We start from the raw sequence: 17730 nt of genomic DNA, 5'->3' as shown, positions 1-17730 counted from the left end.
GAACTCTGTGGCTGGACCAGGAGGATGCAGTTAGTCTTCAGCAAAGACTAATGCACTATATAGGCCTGAGTGAGCAGGGCAAACAGAACTGCCCTCTTGGGAATCAGGATGGAATGAAATGTTAGCAGAAAGATAAAACCAGCTGCCTCCCAACAGGACATCAGACATCTGGTGACTAAAGGCACAGAGTGCTCATAGAATATTTTTGATCACTGTTACTGCATTTGCAAAATACTTTACCTTCTCTGCTTTAGTATCACACTGTGAAATGAATTTTCCACAAGAAAGTTTTCCTTTCTCAAATTATTATATTTTTAGAGGTTATTTCAACTGTATTCCTGATGAACACAGTGAACAAGGTAGTTTTTTTTGTTTACTTTGAGTTTTCTAAACAAAGAAAAATGGCAGGTCCAATAAAGAAACATCTAAACTGTCTTCTTGAGCATTACTCAAGTAGCAACAGGTACATCAATTAGATGAAAATGATGACAAACCAGTTGTCAAAAATGATGAAAACTCCAATCTAAGCAGATTACTTCTGCTGCCTAGTTTTTCTTCCCATGTACCAGACACTAATTACATTGCTTACAACAGATAGATACTGAATAAGAAAAACTTCCTGCAGTCTTTTTTGAAGCTGTAAGAAGTCATTTTATGAGACAGAGTTACATCATTGACACACCCATCTCTACCTCTTGGGCTTGAAATTTGATATATCAATACATATTTTAAAGTTACGATAATATTAAGCGTATGAAATTTGACTCAAAAATTGATATGCTATCAAGAAATTTCTGCTATTGACTGAACAGGACTATTTCTTTCATTACTTTTTAAAAGCACAAGGTACACATTTTTTTTCCAGCCAGCATGGCAATGTATTGGCTTTTTCCATGCACCACTACTGAGCAGGCTGTAGTCACCAGGAGGAAAAAGACAAATAGAGACAAGGGAAGTAGTGTTTCCATCTTCCTTCTAAAACCCCTTGGGATGCACCTAATCAACAGAAGCATTACCCATCTGGTGACAATTGGTTCTGAATACTAAAACCTTTTAGATGCTTTTATACTAACAGTTTATTGTGTGAATACTGATTCACACATTTTAATCATGTAGTAATTGATCATTTCTTAGCTTTTAGTGTGGCAATATGTATATGGCACTGTAACAGCTGTTACATTAAATCTTACATTAAAAGGTTTTTCTTATTCACAGATATTGAATTATTTTCACCAGTATAACAGGCAGTTTGTAGCTGATTTGGGAAGAGAACCTTCATCTCCTGAAGAACAGTGACCTACTTAAAAACTTCTGGTTTTCTTCTCAGGGAGGGGCTCAGAGCAAGCAAACACTGCCCACACTGCTCCTCTGGAAGGGTAACTTCTTTGTGATAAAGTGAGAAATGAAAACAGCAAACACCTGAAAGATGTCCAGTGTTGCCTTTCAAATCAAGAAATCGTTCCTGAGCTATTCTCAGATGAATTTTCTCTGCATCACTTCTGTCCATCTGTCTCTCCCCAGTATTAGACTAATAGCAAAACTCACCTCTGGGAAATTAATCACCTATTGAGCATCTCTGTGATGTGAATTTCAGCAGTCATTCTGATAAATTGCATTCTGTGTCCCAAAAATTGAGTTTAAAGAGCAAGATGGGCATCAGAGTGGAACACCCCGTCAGTCTCTACTTTACATGGAAATGCAGTGCAGAGCACATTGCAGGGTATCTGCTTGCTAGAAGCTCCAAAAAAATCCAAAACCAATACACCAACTAATTCCAATTTTCACTGAAAGATCATGACAAATTTGTACTCTCAAGTAATTTAATTACAGCAGTAAGTTTATATTACTACATTCCAGGGCTTGGAATTCCAGTTTTACTACAGTTACTGCCAAGCACACTCACTGGATGTTAAGCCCCTTGACAATTCCCTTCATATTACAACTGTGTTTGTATTTTGCCCCTCCCTTGTCTGGCCAAGTGTAAGCAAATCGCTGTTCTTCACAGAAAACACAGCAAGCCCTGATCAAAAGCAGAAAAGCCCCAAATCTTCCTACTCCTACAGGAATGAACAAAGTTCAAATCACTCTTGTGTAAATGTACTTAAAGCACAATGCCCACCTGCTGGCTCCTTTGCTACCTAGCATTTCCTTCAACCATTCACCAGTGTGACCATAAACACATTTTATCCTCCTCTGAGCCAGTACAAATTCATGACTTTAAGCTCTCATGGCTGCAGGCACACACACCCCGAGCACAGAAACACTGGCAAGACGAGCACAAACGAGATAAAAGGCTGAAGCAAATGTGACTTTCTTTCAAAGCCTTCTCGCCTGTCACCTACCCCGCAGGCGAAGCGCGGAGAATTAATGGCCGGGGCTGTCTGCTGAAGTGGCAGCAGGCTGGAGGCTCGGAGAAGTGACTCCAGTAAATGAGGGATTTGCTGCCAGCTGCTGGCACGAGGGATGCTGCGGATTTGTGCGTGTCTAACTGCTCGGATCAGAGAGAACCAACACCAACTCCTGTGGCCGAGTTTCAAATGGCCTGGGATGGTCTTTCTGTCCATTTATTTATTGCAAAACAGGGAGGAGTCATCTGTGCTTGAGTCAGCTGCTCCAGAAACAAAAGAAATAAACAAACTTGTGATCTAAACACAACGGTTCTTTAATTTTTAAAGTACACAGTTGTGGGGTGTGGGGGAATTTTTCTTCAGAATGTAAGAAACAGTATGCACTGACAGTTTCTCATTTGCAGAGAAAGTTAATAAAAAGCAGATGGAGGTCATAATACAGCAACTACAATACATGCTGTAATTAATCTGGCACTCCAAACAATAAACACAATGTCAGCAAGAGACTCACTTTAAATCTCTAAGTCAATTACGGACTGATTGCCTCAGCAACACATTACAGAAATTATTGACCATTTACAAAGTTGCCTTGGGGGAAGCAATCCTTCATCTGTAACAGCTACTCTGTAGGTTAATTAGCTAACCTAGCAGCGAGTACCCAAAGTGAATACTTGGAGAAGTATTTAAACTAAAGAGATGCTTTCCCCTCAAAATATTCACAAGCCAAACATCACAAGCACAGAAAACAGCAGAATTTTTCCACCTTTACATCTCACCCTGAGAAGAGCAGCCACTGGCCAAAGAAAAACAGGGTAATTCATGTGCATGCACGCATTTCAAATGGCAAAATATGCAAATACAGTCACTCTTGGCAAATTATAAAAAAAAAACCAGACTAGAAGAGAGTGAGGCACAGGAAGTTTGTGCCTCCAGACAGAGAATATGTCCGCTCAGAAAAACGGTGGTAGTGTTGTTTCATTTGAAATGCTGAGAAAAATCACAGAAAATCATCATTCTTTCAAGTTCTACCTCCACATTTGGAAGGGAAAAAAAAAAAAAAAAATCCTAGTGTCAGTTTCCCAGTAACTGCTTCAATATAGAAAAAAAAATAATTACATCCCCTTTCCAGCATCTCCTACAAATATTTCATGTCCCACCAATTTGAACCAGGAAAGTGTAGAGAAACTGTTGTGGACAAACAATGTAAGTCAGCTGAAAATTGTCCCCACAGTTTAGCTGTCTAAATACTTGTGGGAGAAGACAAGTTTTCCAGTAACTGCAGCAAAATCAAATTCTAGCTCATGAGTATGACAAAAAAACCCCTAAAAAGTGATAATTCAATCAATAATACATTTATATCATATTCAAAAAGTTGCCTTCAACTGATTTCACTTGGGTAAATTTCAACCAGCATTAAAACAAAGGAGTTTTGTAAATATTTGTGTATTATCCCAGGCATGAGAGTCACTTCAAAAATTACCAGCAAACACTAGACTTAAAAACCAGAGAATTGCTTGAGAGAAACTAAAAAGTATGACCTAACACTCCCCATACTCCACCACACCAGTCTAACTCTTGAATGCCAGCGCTGGGCATAGGTTTTTGTCAACATTTTAGTAAGCAGCTATGGTCTCACACACCTCACACTCTGGATGACCTTTAGCCTGCCCATGTAAAAAACAAACAAACAAAATCAAAAAGAAAAGCTGCATCATTAGGCTGATTAAGGCACTGGCAATTGAAAGAGGTCAGCAAGACAAAAATTCATCTTAATATCAGGAAGTGAAGAGCATCACTTCTCCCCACAGCTCTTGCTCATATCTTTTCCCTACCAGGGGATGAGAACAGAACAGCAAAGGGTGCCACTTGCAGACACAGCTTTAGGAGCTGCAATTTAGGCACTCAAATCTAAGTTAGCAGATGTTCATTTTCAGCTGCTGCTGGCAATGACTGGGGTTAAAGTTTTATTTGCAAAATTAACAGGAGATGAAGAAAAAGAAAAAATGCAAAAAATATCTGTGTCTGTCATTGTACATTAGGGAGACAAGAAAAAAAGAATTAATGGCCAAGAGTCTCTTACTTCTTGACAATTTCTCCGTTTGGGCTGATATGCTGCTTATACTGCTGAGAAGTAATTTTCAATATCATGAGTCAGCTGATTAAAAGCATAACCCATTTTGCCATAGCTTTCTTATCTTTGTCTGGCATTTTACCAATAATTCATGCTATAAATGGCCTTCTCTATAGTAGTTTCTTTTGGTTTATTTTTCTTCCAACCCCATCACTCTGGAACTAACTCCATCTTTACTTATGGAATCCAAAATCTGCTCCCCTCCCAAATGCACCCATGTGCACTCTCATAGTTTTTCTACAGGTATCCCTTCTTGCAACATCCTTCAGTAAGCAAATCCACAAGAAAATAAAAGGATACTGCACCCAAATAGCCACTTTCATTATTCTTTCCCCTCAGAGAAAGCACATGTTCAATCTGACAATTCAGATTTCTTTGATGTGACCAAATGTGCACCCATGAGCACCAATTCACCTTTGCAACCCTCCACATGACAGCACCCAGAGGCAGGAGAGCTGAATATGAGCTTTACTGCTCACTGCACTCAGAGCAGTAGGAGCAGGAGAGGGGAACTGTACACAGGAATGCATTTTGCACATGTATAGCTACAAATTTACTGCTGGAAATCTCAGTGGGAGCTGTTTGGCATTAGAGTACTTTAAGCCAATTTCACAAAACAGCTTGCACTTTCCTGAAGCCCAGTATTTTCTCAGCTTACTTTCTTGGCCACTACTCTCCTCCAGCACTGCAAAACAATGTTTACATTATTTGACATTGCACTGGACACAAATCCCATCAGCTAGATGAAAGCTGCACTCAAAATTAATCCTTTTTATTGCCATCTTGGTTTACTTGCACACATTCTAATTCTGTTGTGTGATTTTTTAGTAGAAATTGCCAATATCCTCAGCTCCCATGGACCAGAAATTCATGTTTTGCATTCCTGGTATTTTAAGTCATATGTATGTTTTGACACAAGACAAGACATCTGTTAAATGTTTAACAAATTTAAATTGCAGCCATCAAAACTACATCTTTATGGAAGCTGCACAAAGACCTCAGATGGGAGTAGTGACATATTAGACACTGAATCACTGGTCTAGGACAGCAATGAAAGTACACATCAATACTGTGGTATTTACCAGCTTTTCCCTAGGATATTAATGAAGTAAAAACCTCAGAATTGTGTTTGATTCAATTTCCAAGACTAGGATATGTATCGGGAGTTCATGCCAGACACCTCTGAACACAATCCTCCTCCACTTTTTGGAATATACATTTTCACCCAATCCTTCCACAACATCTTCCTCTTTTGCACATCCCATCTGTTTTCCCATTATCTCTACACCACCTTTGTCACTAACTCTTTATTATTCTATTCTTGCAAAACCCTAATTTCTTTCAAGACCCTCACTCTATTCTCACATTTGCTGCCATCCCACTTACTTCTTTCCAACTGGCTTCAGTCTCCTCATCAACCTCTCATTTCCTCTCCATGTCTCTCACTTTCCCCATTCCACTTCATTCCCAACTTTGTCCTTTCCCACAGCTTTGTTCCCATTAACAAGAGCTCATTTGCCTTCCCCTTTCACTGGAGTTAATACAAGGAGAAGATGTTGCCAGCAGCTCTCTGTGACTGGCCTTGGTTGGTAAGCTCTGCCAGACGGTTTTGGTCTTGCTAGTTAAACTAACCCAATTCCAAAGCCAAAACTACTGGAGTGCTCAACAAACATTTACCATAAAAACACAAATATTTTTTAAACATTAAAGATCTGGACCAAGAAGAAAAAAACTCACCAGAACACTAGCTATGCCCTGGATTTTGTTCTCTTTAGATCTGACTTGCTTTATAGAAAATGTTAGTCTTGCCAAATAATCAAAGAATGAAATGACCAGAAAGCTTTATACAAGGTTAAGTTTGTACAGATGAAAAGCTTAAAATTCAGAGAACTGTATTACAGCCATTTTTCAGATATTCCCTCCTACTGCTATTTCAGAAAAATCATATGATTCAAATTACAGTTTCCAGAGGAAGTCATTAAAGAGAATTTCTATCAATGATGGTTTTGTAAGTTTGCACTCGGTCTTTGGCACAGACTCTGTCTATATTTAGAATGCACAATATAAAGAATGCTTGAAATCAAAGTAATTACACAAAAATATCAAAATTTTATTTGTAATACATCAGATTCACCGGGAGAGGATGATACTCACATACACTGTAATTCCAGAAGGTTTCTAGGACCTGATCAGGGTTGGAGAGGGGAATGCAGTAGCCAGCCCTACCTGCAAGTGCTCCTGTCCCCAGGAAAGCCTCTTCGGGGATGGCAGCTACAGAAACATCATATCAACAAACTGGAAAGACTCTAATTTTTTTGGTCAGCTACAGAATATCACACATTAGGTATCATTGCTTCAAAGTATAAAAAATGTAGTGTTCTCACCAGTAATATTCAAGGACATATGATTTTTTTTTCCCTCTCCAAACTGTGACAAGACTCTTAAGAAGATTTCTGTTATGCATCTTAGTTTCTCTATGCTTTTGAGCACTGGAGGGTTCTGGCCTCCTCCACTCAAGCCATTTTTTGTTCCAAATCAAAGCAAAAATTCAAATCATGTTTACTAACCTGACATATCACTGCCACTCACTGAACAATGCTTAATGCATAACTGGTGCGTTGAAATTATCACCCTCAGTTATTCATATTAGTGTCAGATATTTGCACACAGTAATGCATTATTTTGGCAGCAAGAACTTCCCAACATCCCTCTAAGCCTTCTCAACCATTAGGATTTAAACACATGGAAGCAAGAATATGTTATACTTAAAAGAAGATGAAACATGACACTTGACCTTTCTTAACACTTTTCCAACCAAACCCAGGAAAAAGTACATGGTGATAAAAGACCAAAAATGTACTATGGACACTTGACACCAAGGGCTCATCTTCTCTCATGAAAAATACTCAAGAGGATGAACAATCCCTTCTCTAAAGGAAAAAGTACTAGAGTAATGCAAATAGCATTAGTTTTACTGTAACAAGGTCAAGCACAAAAATAAGTTTAATGCCATTCTAAGGAACAGAAAAAACTTGTAATTTCCCAGACCATGTACCAGATCTGACTGAAATTTTATTTTATGAAGCAACTGCATAGATAAGAAACCATCTTGCTCTCCCCACCCCAAATCCTGCCAGCATTCTCAAGAAACATTACTGAGCACCCTTTATCTCCTGGCATGAGTAACTTTCAATTCCATTGCAGAATCATATGTGCAATTCATCTACTTTTAAGATATGAGCATATATTTTTTTAAAATCTACTTATATACATAGTTATTAGGTGCATAATTGCATAACAGGGTGAATCTTTTTTCCTGTTTTTAGTGAGACCAAATAAGAGCTGCAAGGGAATTCTGCTGCACTCAGAGAGAGCTGACACAGAATACCCAAACCAATGGTTTTGTTGTCATGGCACCAACAAGGAAAAGGCATTTAAATGCCAAGATTTTTAAGAAAACCTTTACTGAACTGGTATAAAGTCAGACCCACAACTTTATACTTTGGGAACCAAAACTAAACAGCTTTAGGAAAAATTCTGCTGACAAAAGAGCACTGGCCCCCATAACCCAGCAGCCCTGAATGCCCCCTGCGTCAGTGGGACTGGCACCAGGGCATGCCAGGCTGCAGGGCTGAGCTGCCTAGCAGGGAGCTATGGAGGCAGGGGACAGGCTGTAAGCATGCACATGACAGGAGAGGGAGAGAAGACCACAATTGTGCTGTTTGCCAGCAGTGAAAACAATCCTGTCTCCCCTGATTTCATTGCTAGCAGAAGTAGTTACCAGCCTTGCCTTTCCAAGTGCTTGGAAAAGGCACGCATGAGTGCACCTTTGTTACTCACAGAATATGGAATGAGGCTGTCCTGGGGTCTGGTGATCAAAAACCATTGTGCCCACTGCCATCACATGGAATTGTCTCAAACTGGTGCTCTGGGATCCCTTTCTGCTTACAGATGGGAAAGACTCATGAAGTAAATTCAAGAGCTCATTTACAGCACCTTTCTGTTGCCCTCTGTGTAACCAGGTGAAAAGCTCCTCTCCTGAGGGAACAGGTGCCCACAGCAGAGTCCCCAAACCACCACCTTCCTCATCCCACTGCAGCAGTTACGGACAGGGGACTATTTCCCTGCCTCTAAGGGTGGAGATCCACATGAACAAGGGAAGCACCCAACAGCTCTGTTAGGGCCTAGACCTTGGAGCAGCAGCAGCCACTGAGCTGCCAGCAGAGTTCCAGCTGGGATAAAGCACATTGCCTTCTCTGCAAGAATAACTCTGTAGGATGACTTTGGCCAATTTGAGCCCCCACTTCCATTGATCTGCACACTGAGATCAGTGCTTAGACTAAACAAATTAAACCTTGATTGTGAACCAATACAAAAGTTACCTCTGTTTGAAAGTGCTTAACCATCCAGGAACTTCAAAAGTTTAGGTGCTCTCTTCTCTGCATCACTCTACATCCCTAGCTAAAGGCCACAGAACAGGAAGAGTAATCACTCCATACATTTTAGGCTCCTACCAACAGTTAGGGTACAGCCTTTCAGGACAGTTGGCACAATTTTCAAAAGCATCTTAGTGGGTGAGAAACTCAAGTTTGTCAGAAAAACTCCACATTATCACTGCAGATCTCCAAGGGCCTGATTAATTCCCTCACCCCCTTTTTTTTAAATTGGAGCTTAAGGCTCTAAACCAATTAAGTGGCTATTCATAGCACTGAATTTAAGGTAGGAAAATTAGTTGATTATATCCCACATTTACTCCATCGTTTTGGTTTTGGGTTGTTTTGGGGTTTTTTTGTGAGAACAGCAGAAGCCACAATTACTGTCACTAGAAACAGCACACAAAGATTCGAAAGTAGGTCAAGAGCAGGAGTTGACCTGAACTATGTAAAACTACTGTTAGAGTCCTTGTTTCATTAACAGCTCTGAAGCATTTGGTAGTCCCTGGGATGCTGTGTGACCTTCTCAGGTGAGGCTCATTCAGCATTTAAGACTGACTTGCAAAATAAAACTCAGCACATTGTTGCATTTACAGAAACATATATTATCAATTGCTTTTACAGTAACTTACAGTAAAGAGTGTTTTTTTCTTTAAAATTGATAAATCAGCAACACAGATAAGTAGTGGCAGGCACACAAGCAATTCTAGCACATGAAGTTGTTTTGTACTATTCATGACATTTTTATGTACTTTCAGAGGTTACATATGGCTACAAATGAAGAGATTGCAATTTTAGAAGTGAATGAAATTATAGGAGGACTTGTAAATCCTATTCACATGAATACTTTTACCCCACAATTTACATGGGGGTAGTCTTTGGAAAAGTAGCAGGATTCACTTCTATATTTAAAGAATTAAGATCAAATCAAGTGTAACTAAGAAAAGTAGCTTCTGTAAGAAAATGTTTTCATGCAACTTAAATCGTCTCTGAAATATACAGTACTTAATTTCTGGAGTTTTTTCACAATACAGCTAGTTCCAAATCACTTTTTAACAAAATTAAAATCAGGCACAATATATATGCATTGTGAAAAAGGGAAAAAATTAACTAATGTCTCTTCAGCCCAGAATAGGGAAATTGTTTAAGGAAAACACTTAAAACCTCTGTTATGGCTGCAACTATATTAAGAAGGAGGAACATAGATGTAAAGCCTTAAAGAAAAGGAAAACACCAAAGACCTAAAAAATAAAGGAAACCTAACAGTCATTATTCTATATAGAATCACAGGATCTTTAAGGTTGGAAAAGACCTCCAAGATGATCAAGCCCAGCCTTTGACTGAACACCACCTTGTCAGCTAAACCATGGCAGTGAGTGCCAGGAGTACTTGTTTTTTTGAACATTTCAGCAGCTCCACCATTTCCCTGTCCCAACTCTTCACTATTCCTTCAGTGAAGATATGCACAAAACCACATAGAGCACATCTACTTAGGAGTTACATAAGACAAAGAAGCAGATAGCCTAAACTATTAGGCAATTTTTAGTTGCTTTTATGCTTATTTGACTGAACTCAGACTTGGCCAATTTCTTGGGGAAAATTTCAGGTTATATAACTGCACTTTGCAGACATGCCAGCCTCCAAAGAACACCAAGCCACCTGGTATTTAGAGAAAGATTAAGTGTGCAATGTAAATTTAGTGGCATAGACCAAAATCCTCTCAGTATTTCGGCAATCCCAACGATAATTGAAAGCAGAGAAATCTATTAATTCCCCTAAACTTTGCATTTACTATAAAATACCATCAATGTAACAAGAATCTCCTGAAGGAAGGGTTCAAAACCACTTGATGCTACACAAGTCCTTTCACTCTACTCAAAGTTTCTCAACATCTGCCTCACTGAGCCCTTTGCTTTGCTCAGGGGTGTTCTGGCTTGGTGGAGTTTTTGGGTTGTGGTTTTTGGTTGGCTGAGGGTTTTTGTGGCAGGAAGGAGAATCTAGAGACTTCCAGACACACTACAACAGGTTACAGTGCTGTTTAAAGCTCATGTGACTCCTAGAGAACAGTGCTGTGCAGGGTTATTAACTCTTCCATTGCCACTGACATTTTATAACAAAATACTAGGTTTGGACGGAAGCATTGACAAAGTCCTACCTGCATCCATTAATCCGAGGTGGTTTTTTTGCACTGTGTTTCAGGAATGGCAGTCTCTCCGTTGTACAAATGTGGGATTCAGCTCAGTTGCAGTACCAAGAGCAATATTGCCTAATGCTTTAAGCAATGCCTAATATTGCCTTATGCTTTAAGCAATGATGTAATCCCTCCATGGAACACGTGTGTAAATGATGAAGTGCTCGCACATGGGATGCTGAACTGGCAGGCACAGCTCTGAACTGCTCACATATTAACCACTCCTCGGATATTTTACTGCTAGAGGTTTAGCATTAAAAGCAGTCTGCACTCCTTTCAAAAAAGACTATTGAAAAACTGAGTTGAGAAAATTAAGTCTTTTTGAAAAGAAAAGTAAATTATCTGAAAAGCCTACAATCAGATTTAAGATTTGTCAGAAAGCCTAAGGGAAAAGAATAAATAACCTGGTGTTTTATTTGCACACTTTCAGAAGCCTGCATGGCCTGATGCCGCAGCTCTTTGTTCTCTCCCTCCCTGTTTCATCTGAAAATACAAACTTCAGCTTCTATCACAGTACTGGGAAACAACTGAAAGTTGATTTAAAGGTCTGAAACGACAAACATTTTAACTTACTCTAGATATCCAAGGCAGTAACTCACATCCAAGTTTGGCCTTGAGTTCATTATGCAGTGACATTTGTTTTAACAAGAAAGGAGGCTCTAGCTTTTATCACAGTGCCTCCTGGAGCGGGCAAAGTGCTTCCCTTGTACCTAAACAACATTCCAATAAATGAGAGTGAGGTTTTACTAACTTGGCTGAAGTCTCTCTGTAGTTACTTGCCTCAAGTGTGGTATTACAGTTATTAACTTCATTGTGCACATTACCTTTGCAGCTTAGGATGCACAGAGGGAAATAGTTGCACTTGGCTTGCAAGATAAGGTGCAAAACGCAAAGTTTAATGAAAAAGTGTGAAACCAAATTGCCAGGCAATGAATGCCAGCAGGACCCTGTTCTAGTTATTGCTGCCTACCTTCCAGTGCCTTCAGTACCTCTATGTGCCTTGCTATTCTCCTTGGATATGAATTTGACATGCTCTGTACCTGTGTTTGAGATAGACTAATGAAAAATGGCATGCAGTGAATTGTTTTGGTAACAGAAACTAGTTTAAATTTTTTAAAGTTATTAGAAAATATGAAAGAATTAGTAAAAAGTAAAATCAGATGAAAAAAAGTACAAGCAGAACATGGACCAGATTTTTATTGACCAACTTAAAACGCATCAGTGATAAGAGAGGAAAAATAGAAAAACAAAAAGCAAAACAAAAGACCACAAAGCCAGAAACAGCAAATAAGAGGTGAAATAAAATAATAGCAGCTCAAGAGAGAAAGAAAAGATATAAGATGGTAACTTCAAGATATGATATAGATAAAAAAGAGCTGGCAACTAAAGAAAATAGAAGAGGAATGAAAATATGGGAATAATAGGAAGAAAAAAGAGCAAGAGAAGTCCTTTTTAAAAATGACTGGTGGAAGAGACCCCACAACTATACCTGTTCTCTAAGTTCAATTTATCTTGAATTTCCCCTTACCAGCTTTTTTAACTTCCCAAAATATTCCCTGCTCCAACTCTCTGAACATCTTCCTGCTTAGGGCCACTAAGTTTCCAAGAGCTGAAGGGATTCTTATGGTGGCTGTTAGCCAAAAGCTATTTCAAGGCTGTCTGCATTCTGAGCACACACATATCCCATAATATCTTTATGGCTGTTGAAATACAAAGGGACACAGGGGTTTGGGGAAGGGAGAATTTGGAAATAAAAAGGAGTAAGGAACATAGGTGAAATGTGAACTTCCATATACCCATTTCCTAAACAGCTTCAATACCCATCAACAAGCTCTGCTGGTGAGTAACATGACATTCACCTGCTCCCAAGGCATTAAGCATTCCAGATCCATACAAACAGATGGGGAAACATATGAGCACATAAAGTTAGGGTTCAAACAGATAGCAAATGCACAAGGAACTCCCCCTCTCCAACATTAAGAGTTATCCACGGCTAATTTTAAGCCATCCTGGTCCCCCATCAGAGCACCAATGACAGCCCCACAGAAAGGGCTGGAAACAAGAACAAGACAGGTCAGTATTTTGGGAAGAGAGAGGGAAAATCCCATGAGCTTATGCCTGTTTGGAAAGTGTTTGTGGAACTACAGTATCTGACCATTTAGGATTTGGCAATCTACTCATGCTTTTATACCACTGAATAAATCTTTAAAAGACAATTAACAGCATTCCTAAGGAGAAGTAACTACAACACAATGAAAAAGCATGTTGAGAGCAAAAGTAACTCTCTCTCAGTCTGGTCTTTAATTCACCAGACTGGAGGAGATCTCAGACCTCCAGACCATGAGGCTTTGGTATACTCTGAGCTCTACAGCACCAGCGCAAAGGAGAGCAAACCACGCCAGTGCCAATTCTTTCATTACTGATGGAATCAGCCATGAAGTGCTTTAAACTGTTCACTTCCCTCCCTAAATCTTCAATGTTATGGGATCTCTGTGCCAGCCTGAACAAATGGCTTGCTTTAAGATGCTATAGAAGATTTATATGTTTGTGTATTTTCTAAACGTTTATTTCAAAATACTTTAACCCTCCTCATCACTAGAGCAAGGCTGCAGCATCTGGTGTTCATTAAAACCAGGAAATTCCTGTTTTGCTCTTATGAAACTGTTGAGAGTTGATAATTGTTTTGGTTGGTTTTTTTTAAATTTAGCTTTGCATTGAGGTATTTTAGAAAACTCAAATAATAAATATGATTGAGCAAATTTTTTAAATCTGCTTATGCTAAATTCAGACATCAGTCTTCCGCAATTCAAAAAAAACAATCAGAAAATATTTATCAAATGTAACTTAATGAATTACCATTATGATACTTATTAGGTAGCATTTTGGACTCCTCAATTTAAAAGCTGTAATCCATATAACAGAAAAGCGATACAGAAGTTCACAAGTCATTTACTCTTGGTGCTTCAGCTTCATTACAGCATATTTTTTTTCTACAAGATCATGAAAGATTCCGCATCTTTTACAGAACTTAGTCTTCGTATCCTTGCTGAACCTTGCTATGCACAGCTTGGCTGTAAATTTCAATACCTTTGTGTTTCAATTCAAAACAAAACATGGTGTATCCTTATTGATTTAGTATCAGTGGTGTCTAATTAGAAACTGTCAACAGCAGGGAGAAGAATGATACATTAAGCCCTAAGCATTTCATGACAGATTGACCAATATTACAGCAAGAAAAGAAATGTTCTCCTAAAGACTGTTTTTCCCCTGTATTTGGAGGAAAGCTGTGAATGACCTAAGGCCACAACACACAGAATGCAAAGCTGCTGAAACTGCAGGCAAATTATACTGCAAAATAACACAAAAAATCTGGTATGTCTTGATTATGATCGGGCCCCGTGTAAGGCTGGGGTAAAACACTGTCCACCCATAGATGCTGCTCCCTCACGGAATGACTCAGGCACTCAGTTCCCAGCCAAGGAGACAGGCAGAGATAGCATGTTCTGAGTTCAAGTCCCCAGAGAGCTGGCCAGTTATTTGTTGCAGACTCTCCTCTCAATCACCAAATGTCATTAAGTGAAGCTAAGAGTATGTTAAACGCTTGGAATATTTCCCCCTATATAAACAGCTGCCGTAGCTGCAAATGGAAACTTACAGAATTGCAAACAATTGGTATTAAGTGTAAACAGAACATATAAACTACACTTTATTTCACAAGAAATAGGAACCTCGGGGTTAAGGGGGTTCTTTGTACACATGCTGTAATTTACTATCTTAGGTGTATATATACACAGCTTAGCACACCAGAGCTGGCCACAGAGTACAAATCTCTACAAGAACTCTACAGCCACCCTGAAATCCACAGGCATTTGAAACACTTTTTTTAATAGTACAGCATATTGCTAAAATGTCTAGTTTACAGCCCATCACTATCTCACTATCTAAGGTTTCTTTTGGCATGAAGACTTTCCAGGATAATCATTCCCACTGCAGATCCACTCAGTATGCCCAGCTGTAGTATGTGTTCCCTTTCCTCAATTTTTATCAGCTCGTAACTCTCAGCTGTTTAATTTCCCTTGGTATTCAAATTTGCTCCATATACTGATAGAGCTTCCCCACGTTACCTTCCACTTGAGGTCACCAATAAAGAGGTTAAATTAATCTACTTTAAACCTGCATCTCCAAGTATCAATGCAGAAACCCAGCCAAACCCCTCTCTTACCCCTCTTTTCTTGGCCTTTCATACATGCTTTTCATCTTCAGAACTAAGTCCATTTAAATTAGGGAAAAAATTGTGCAGGCACCACTTTATGTCTTTTCTGTCCTTGGAAGAAAAACAAACTCTCATGCCTGAGTTTCCTGAGGAGCTTTAGGTGTGCATCAATTCATTGCACCTCAGGCACAAAGTACACAGAACTCCTCAGGTCTGCACTGAGACCTTGTCACTCTTGCATTGCTATAAATGTTAGTCCCACATATTAATGCCTACATACATAACACTGGCATTTTTCCGAATCTTAATTCCTTCTCCAATTTTCCCCCCTTAAGTGAGAATCTTTTTCCACACAAGTGGGGATAAGAAAAAATGAAATCAATTTGGACTTCAATACCATGTGGGAAAGTACTTCAGAGACAATCTCACTTTACACCATAAAAATTGTATTAATCCTGCACCTTTCTAAAGAGATCAATTTTCTTCCCATGAGATGTTATTCATTTTCTAAGGGTTAACCCACACCTCCACCTATACATTATGTACATAACAGAGAAATTATCTGAAGTTCACGTTCTTGGTTTTTAATATGGATCATCCTGAACAGAAGAAACATATGCAATGTTAAAAATCACTCCCAATTTAATTTTTTTGTGCAGAAGACAAATTAAGTGATGCTTTCAATCAGTCACAGTTATGACTCCTTAAGAACAGAGCAAGAAGGTTTATTTCAAAGAGAGATGTTCCAGACTGCACACTCAGTTCACACGAATAGGCTGGACTTCCAAAAGAAGCACAATTTAAAACATAATACTGGTCATTCCTAAGAAACAGCTCCACTTAGGTTTCTTGGAGAACTCAAAACAGCATGCAGGCTGTCCCTGTCAGGGACACAATGAGTATTTACTGTTCTGCTGGGCTTGGCCAACACTCATCTTTGTACTCTACAGAAACAAACATAAAACTACACAGAACACCCACTCATCTAAAATGTTACCAGAAACACCAACTTTGGCTGCTGTAAAATAAAGAAACTGTTCTGATTAGATACACAATTATACAGCAGAAGGCACACATGCTTAATACATTAAGTACAACAGTATTGATTAAATAAAGTACCCACAGAATTGCAAGCTCCTTAAAATGGCTTTTATATATCAAACACCTATATAAAGCCAAGATAACTTCAATGTGAAATTTCTATAAGAAACAGTAGACTGAAATGAAAATACTTCAGATGACCAGTATTGATGTGTGACTAAAAATCCAATTCTTTATTCTGCAGTTTTACTACTCCAAAAACTAATCCCACCTTGTAAGAACAAAATAAAATACCTTTTTTCGATTTTGCTCCAATCTTCAACTTTGATGGCCAAGCAATCTGTGTATTTGTTTCTTCCATAATCTATTAAAAAGAAAGCATTTTCAAAAAATTAAGTTTTTGTTTTTCTCCTGCAAAGGCATAAGTTCATTTTCTGAAAATACGATGTTTACCATTTCTAAATCTGTTGATTATTATTACTTTTAAATAGCACAAGCCATTAACTGCTTCTCTGGTTTTCCTGAGAACTTTCATCTGTTAATAAGTGTGGCTGAGTTCTGATCATCCAAAAGAATTCCACAGAGCAAACCCAAGATGCTTAACAGCTTCCATGAAGTTCAAATGACCAGTAATAGCTACAGCAGGCTCTACTTCCATCTCAGAGGGAATTTCAGACCTTTACAATTCAACACAAATATTTCTTTGGTTACCTTAGAATGGTTTTTAAGTAAAGCCTATCAAATTTAAATCGAGTCTTTCGAAGTCTCTGTAAGTCAAGATATATTGATTTGCCTCACCTCTACCCAAAAGCAGCTTTTCATTATAAGCTTATCCAGACTCCAGAATTTTTACTTCTTTGTTTAGCAGATCAGAGCAGACATTTGACAGCATTTATTTATTATGACACAGTGTGCAACCTATCTGTCCATCTCCAACCAGCCAACAGGGAAAAGCTATGCACACACTCCTGTACTGTGAAAACCATGCAGTCATTCAGCTCAGGGTCAACTCTCATTCTGTTGCTGCCTTTGGCTCAGTGAAAATTCCACCAGCCCTATTACAGGCATATTGTACTGAAATTTCATCCTGGCACAGAGCTACAGTGCTTCACAAACCCATTTAGTAGTAACACAGGAGAAGGAACTGGTTGACTTCAGATATATGAATGGAAATGCAGCTCCTAGAAATGCTGGGCATGTCTACTGAGACTAAAGGACTCCCCTTTTATATTGAGATCTCACCAACAAGCATGATGAGCTCATACCTCTCATCCCACTTGAGATGGAATGAAAAAAATTAAAATGTCAAAATAATTAGCAAAGCCACTTCCAAGAAGAGAACTAATGCATTAAGAAAACAGCTACCATACCAG

The 17730-nt window shown here is 38.8% G+C and overlaps 1 protein-coding gene across 1 annotated transcript in view; it reads right to left on the bottom strand.

The window, feature by feature from the left end:
- The window catches only part of BICC1 (BicC family RNA binding protein 1), a 91722-nt gene that overhangs the window by 29217 nt on the left and 44775 nt on the right, over window positions 1-17730 (bottom strand). The window contains exon 3 of the mRNA XM_039554054.1: window positions 16652-16721. Within this exon, the coding sequence (XP_039409988.1) occupies window positions 16652-16721 (70 nt within the window). The remainder of the gene's footprint in view (window positions 1-16651; window positions 16722-17730) is intronic.

The sequence above is a fragment of the Corvus cornix genome, chromosome 6, assembly GCF_000738735.6.
Source record: "Corvus cornix cornix isolate S_Up_H32 chromosome 6, ASM73873v5, whole genome shotgun sequence".
NCBI classification, from domain to species: domain Eukaryota; kingdom Metazoa; phylum Chordata; class Aves; order Passeriformes; family Corvidae; genus Corvus; species Corvus cornix.
The sequence above is the reverse complement of the archived record's forward strand: the minus strand, read 5'-3'. Positions and strand labels throughout refer to the sequence as shown.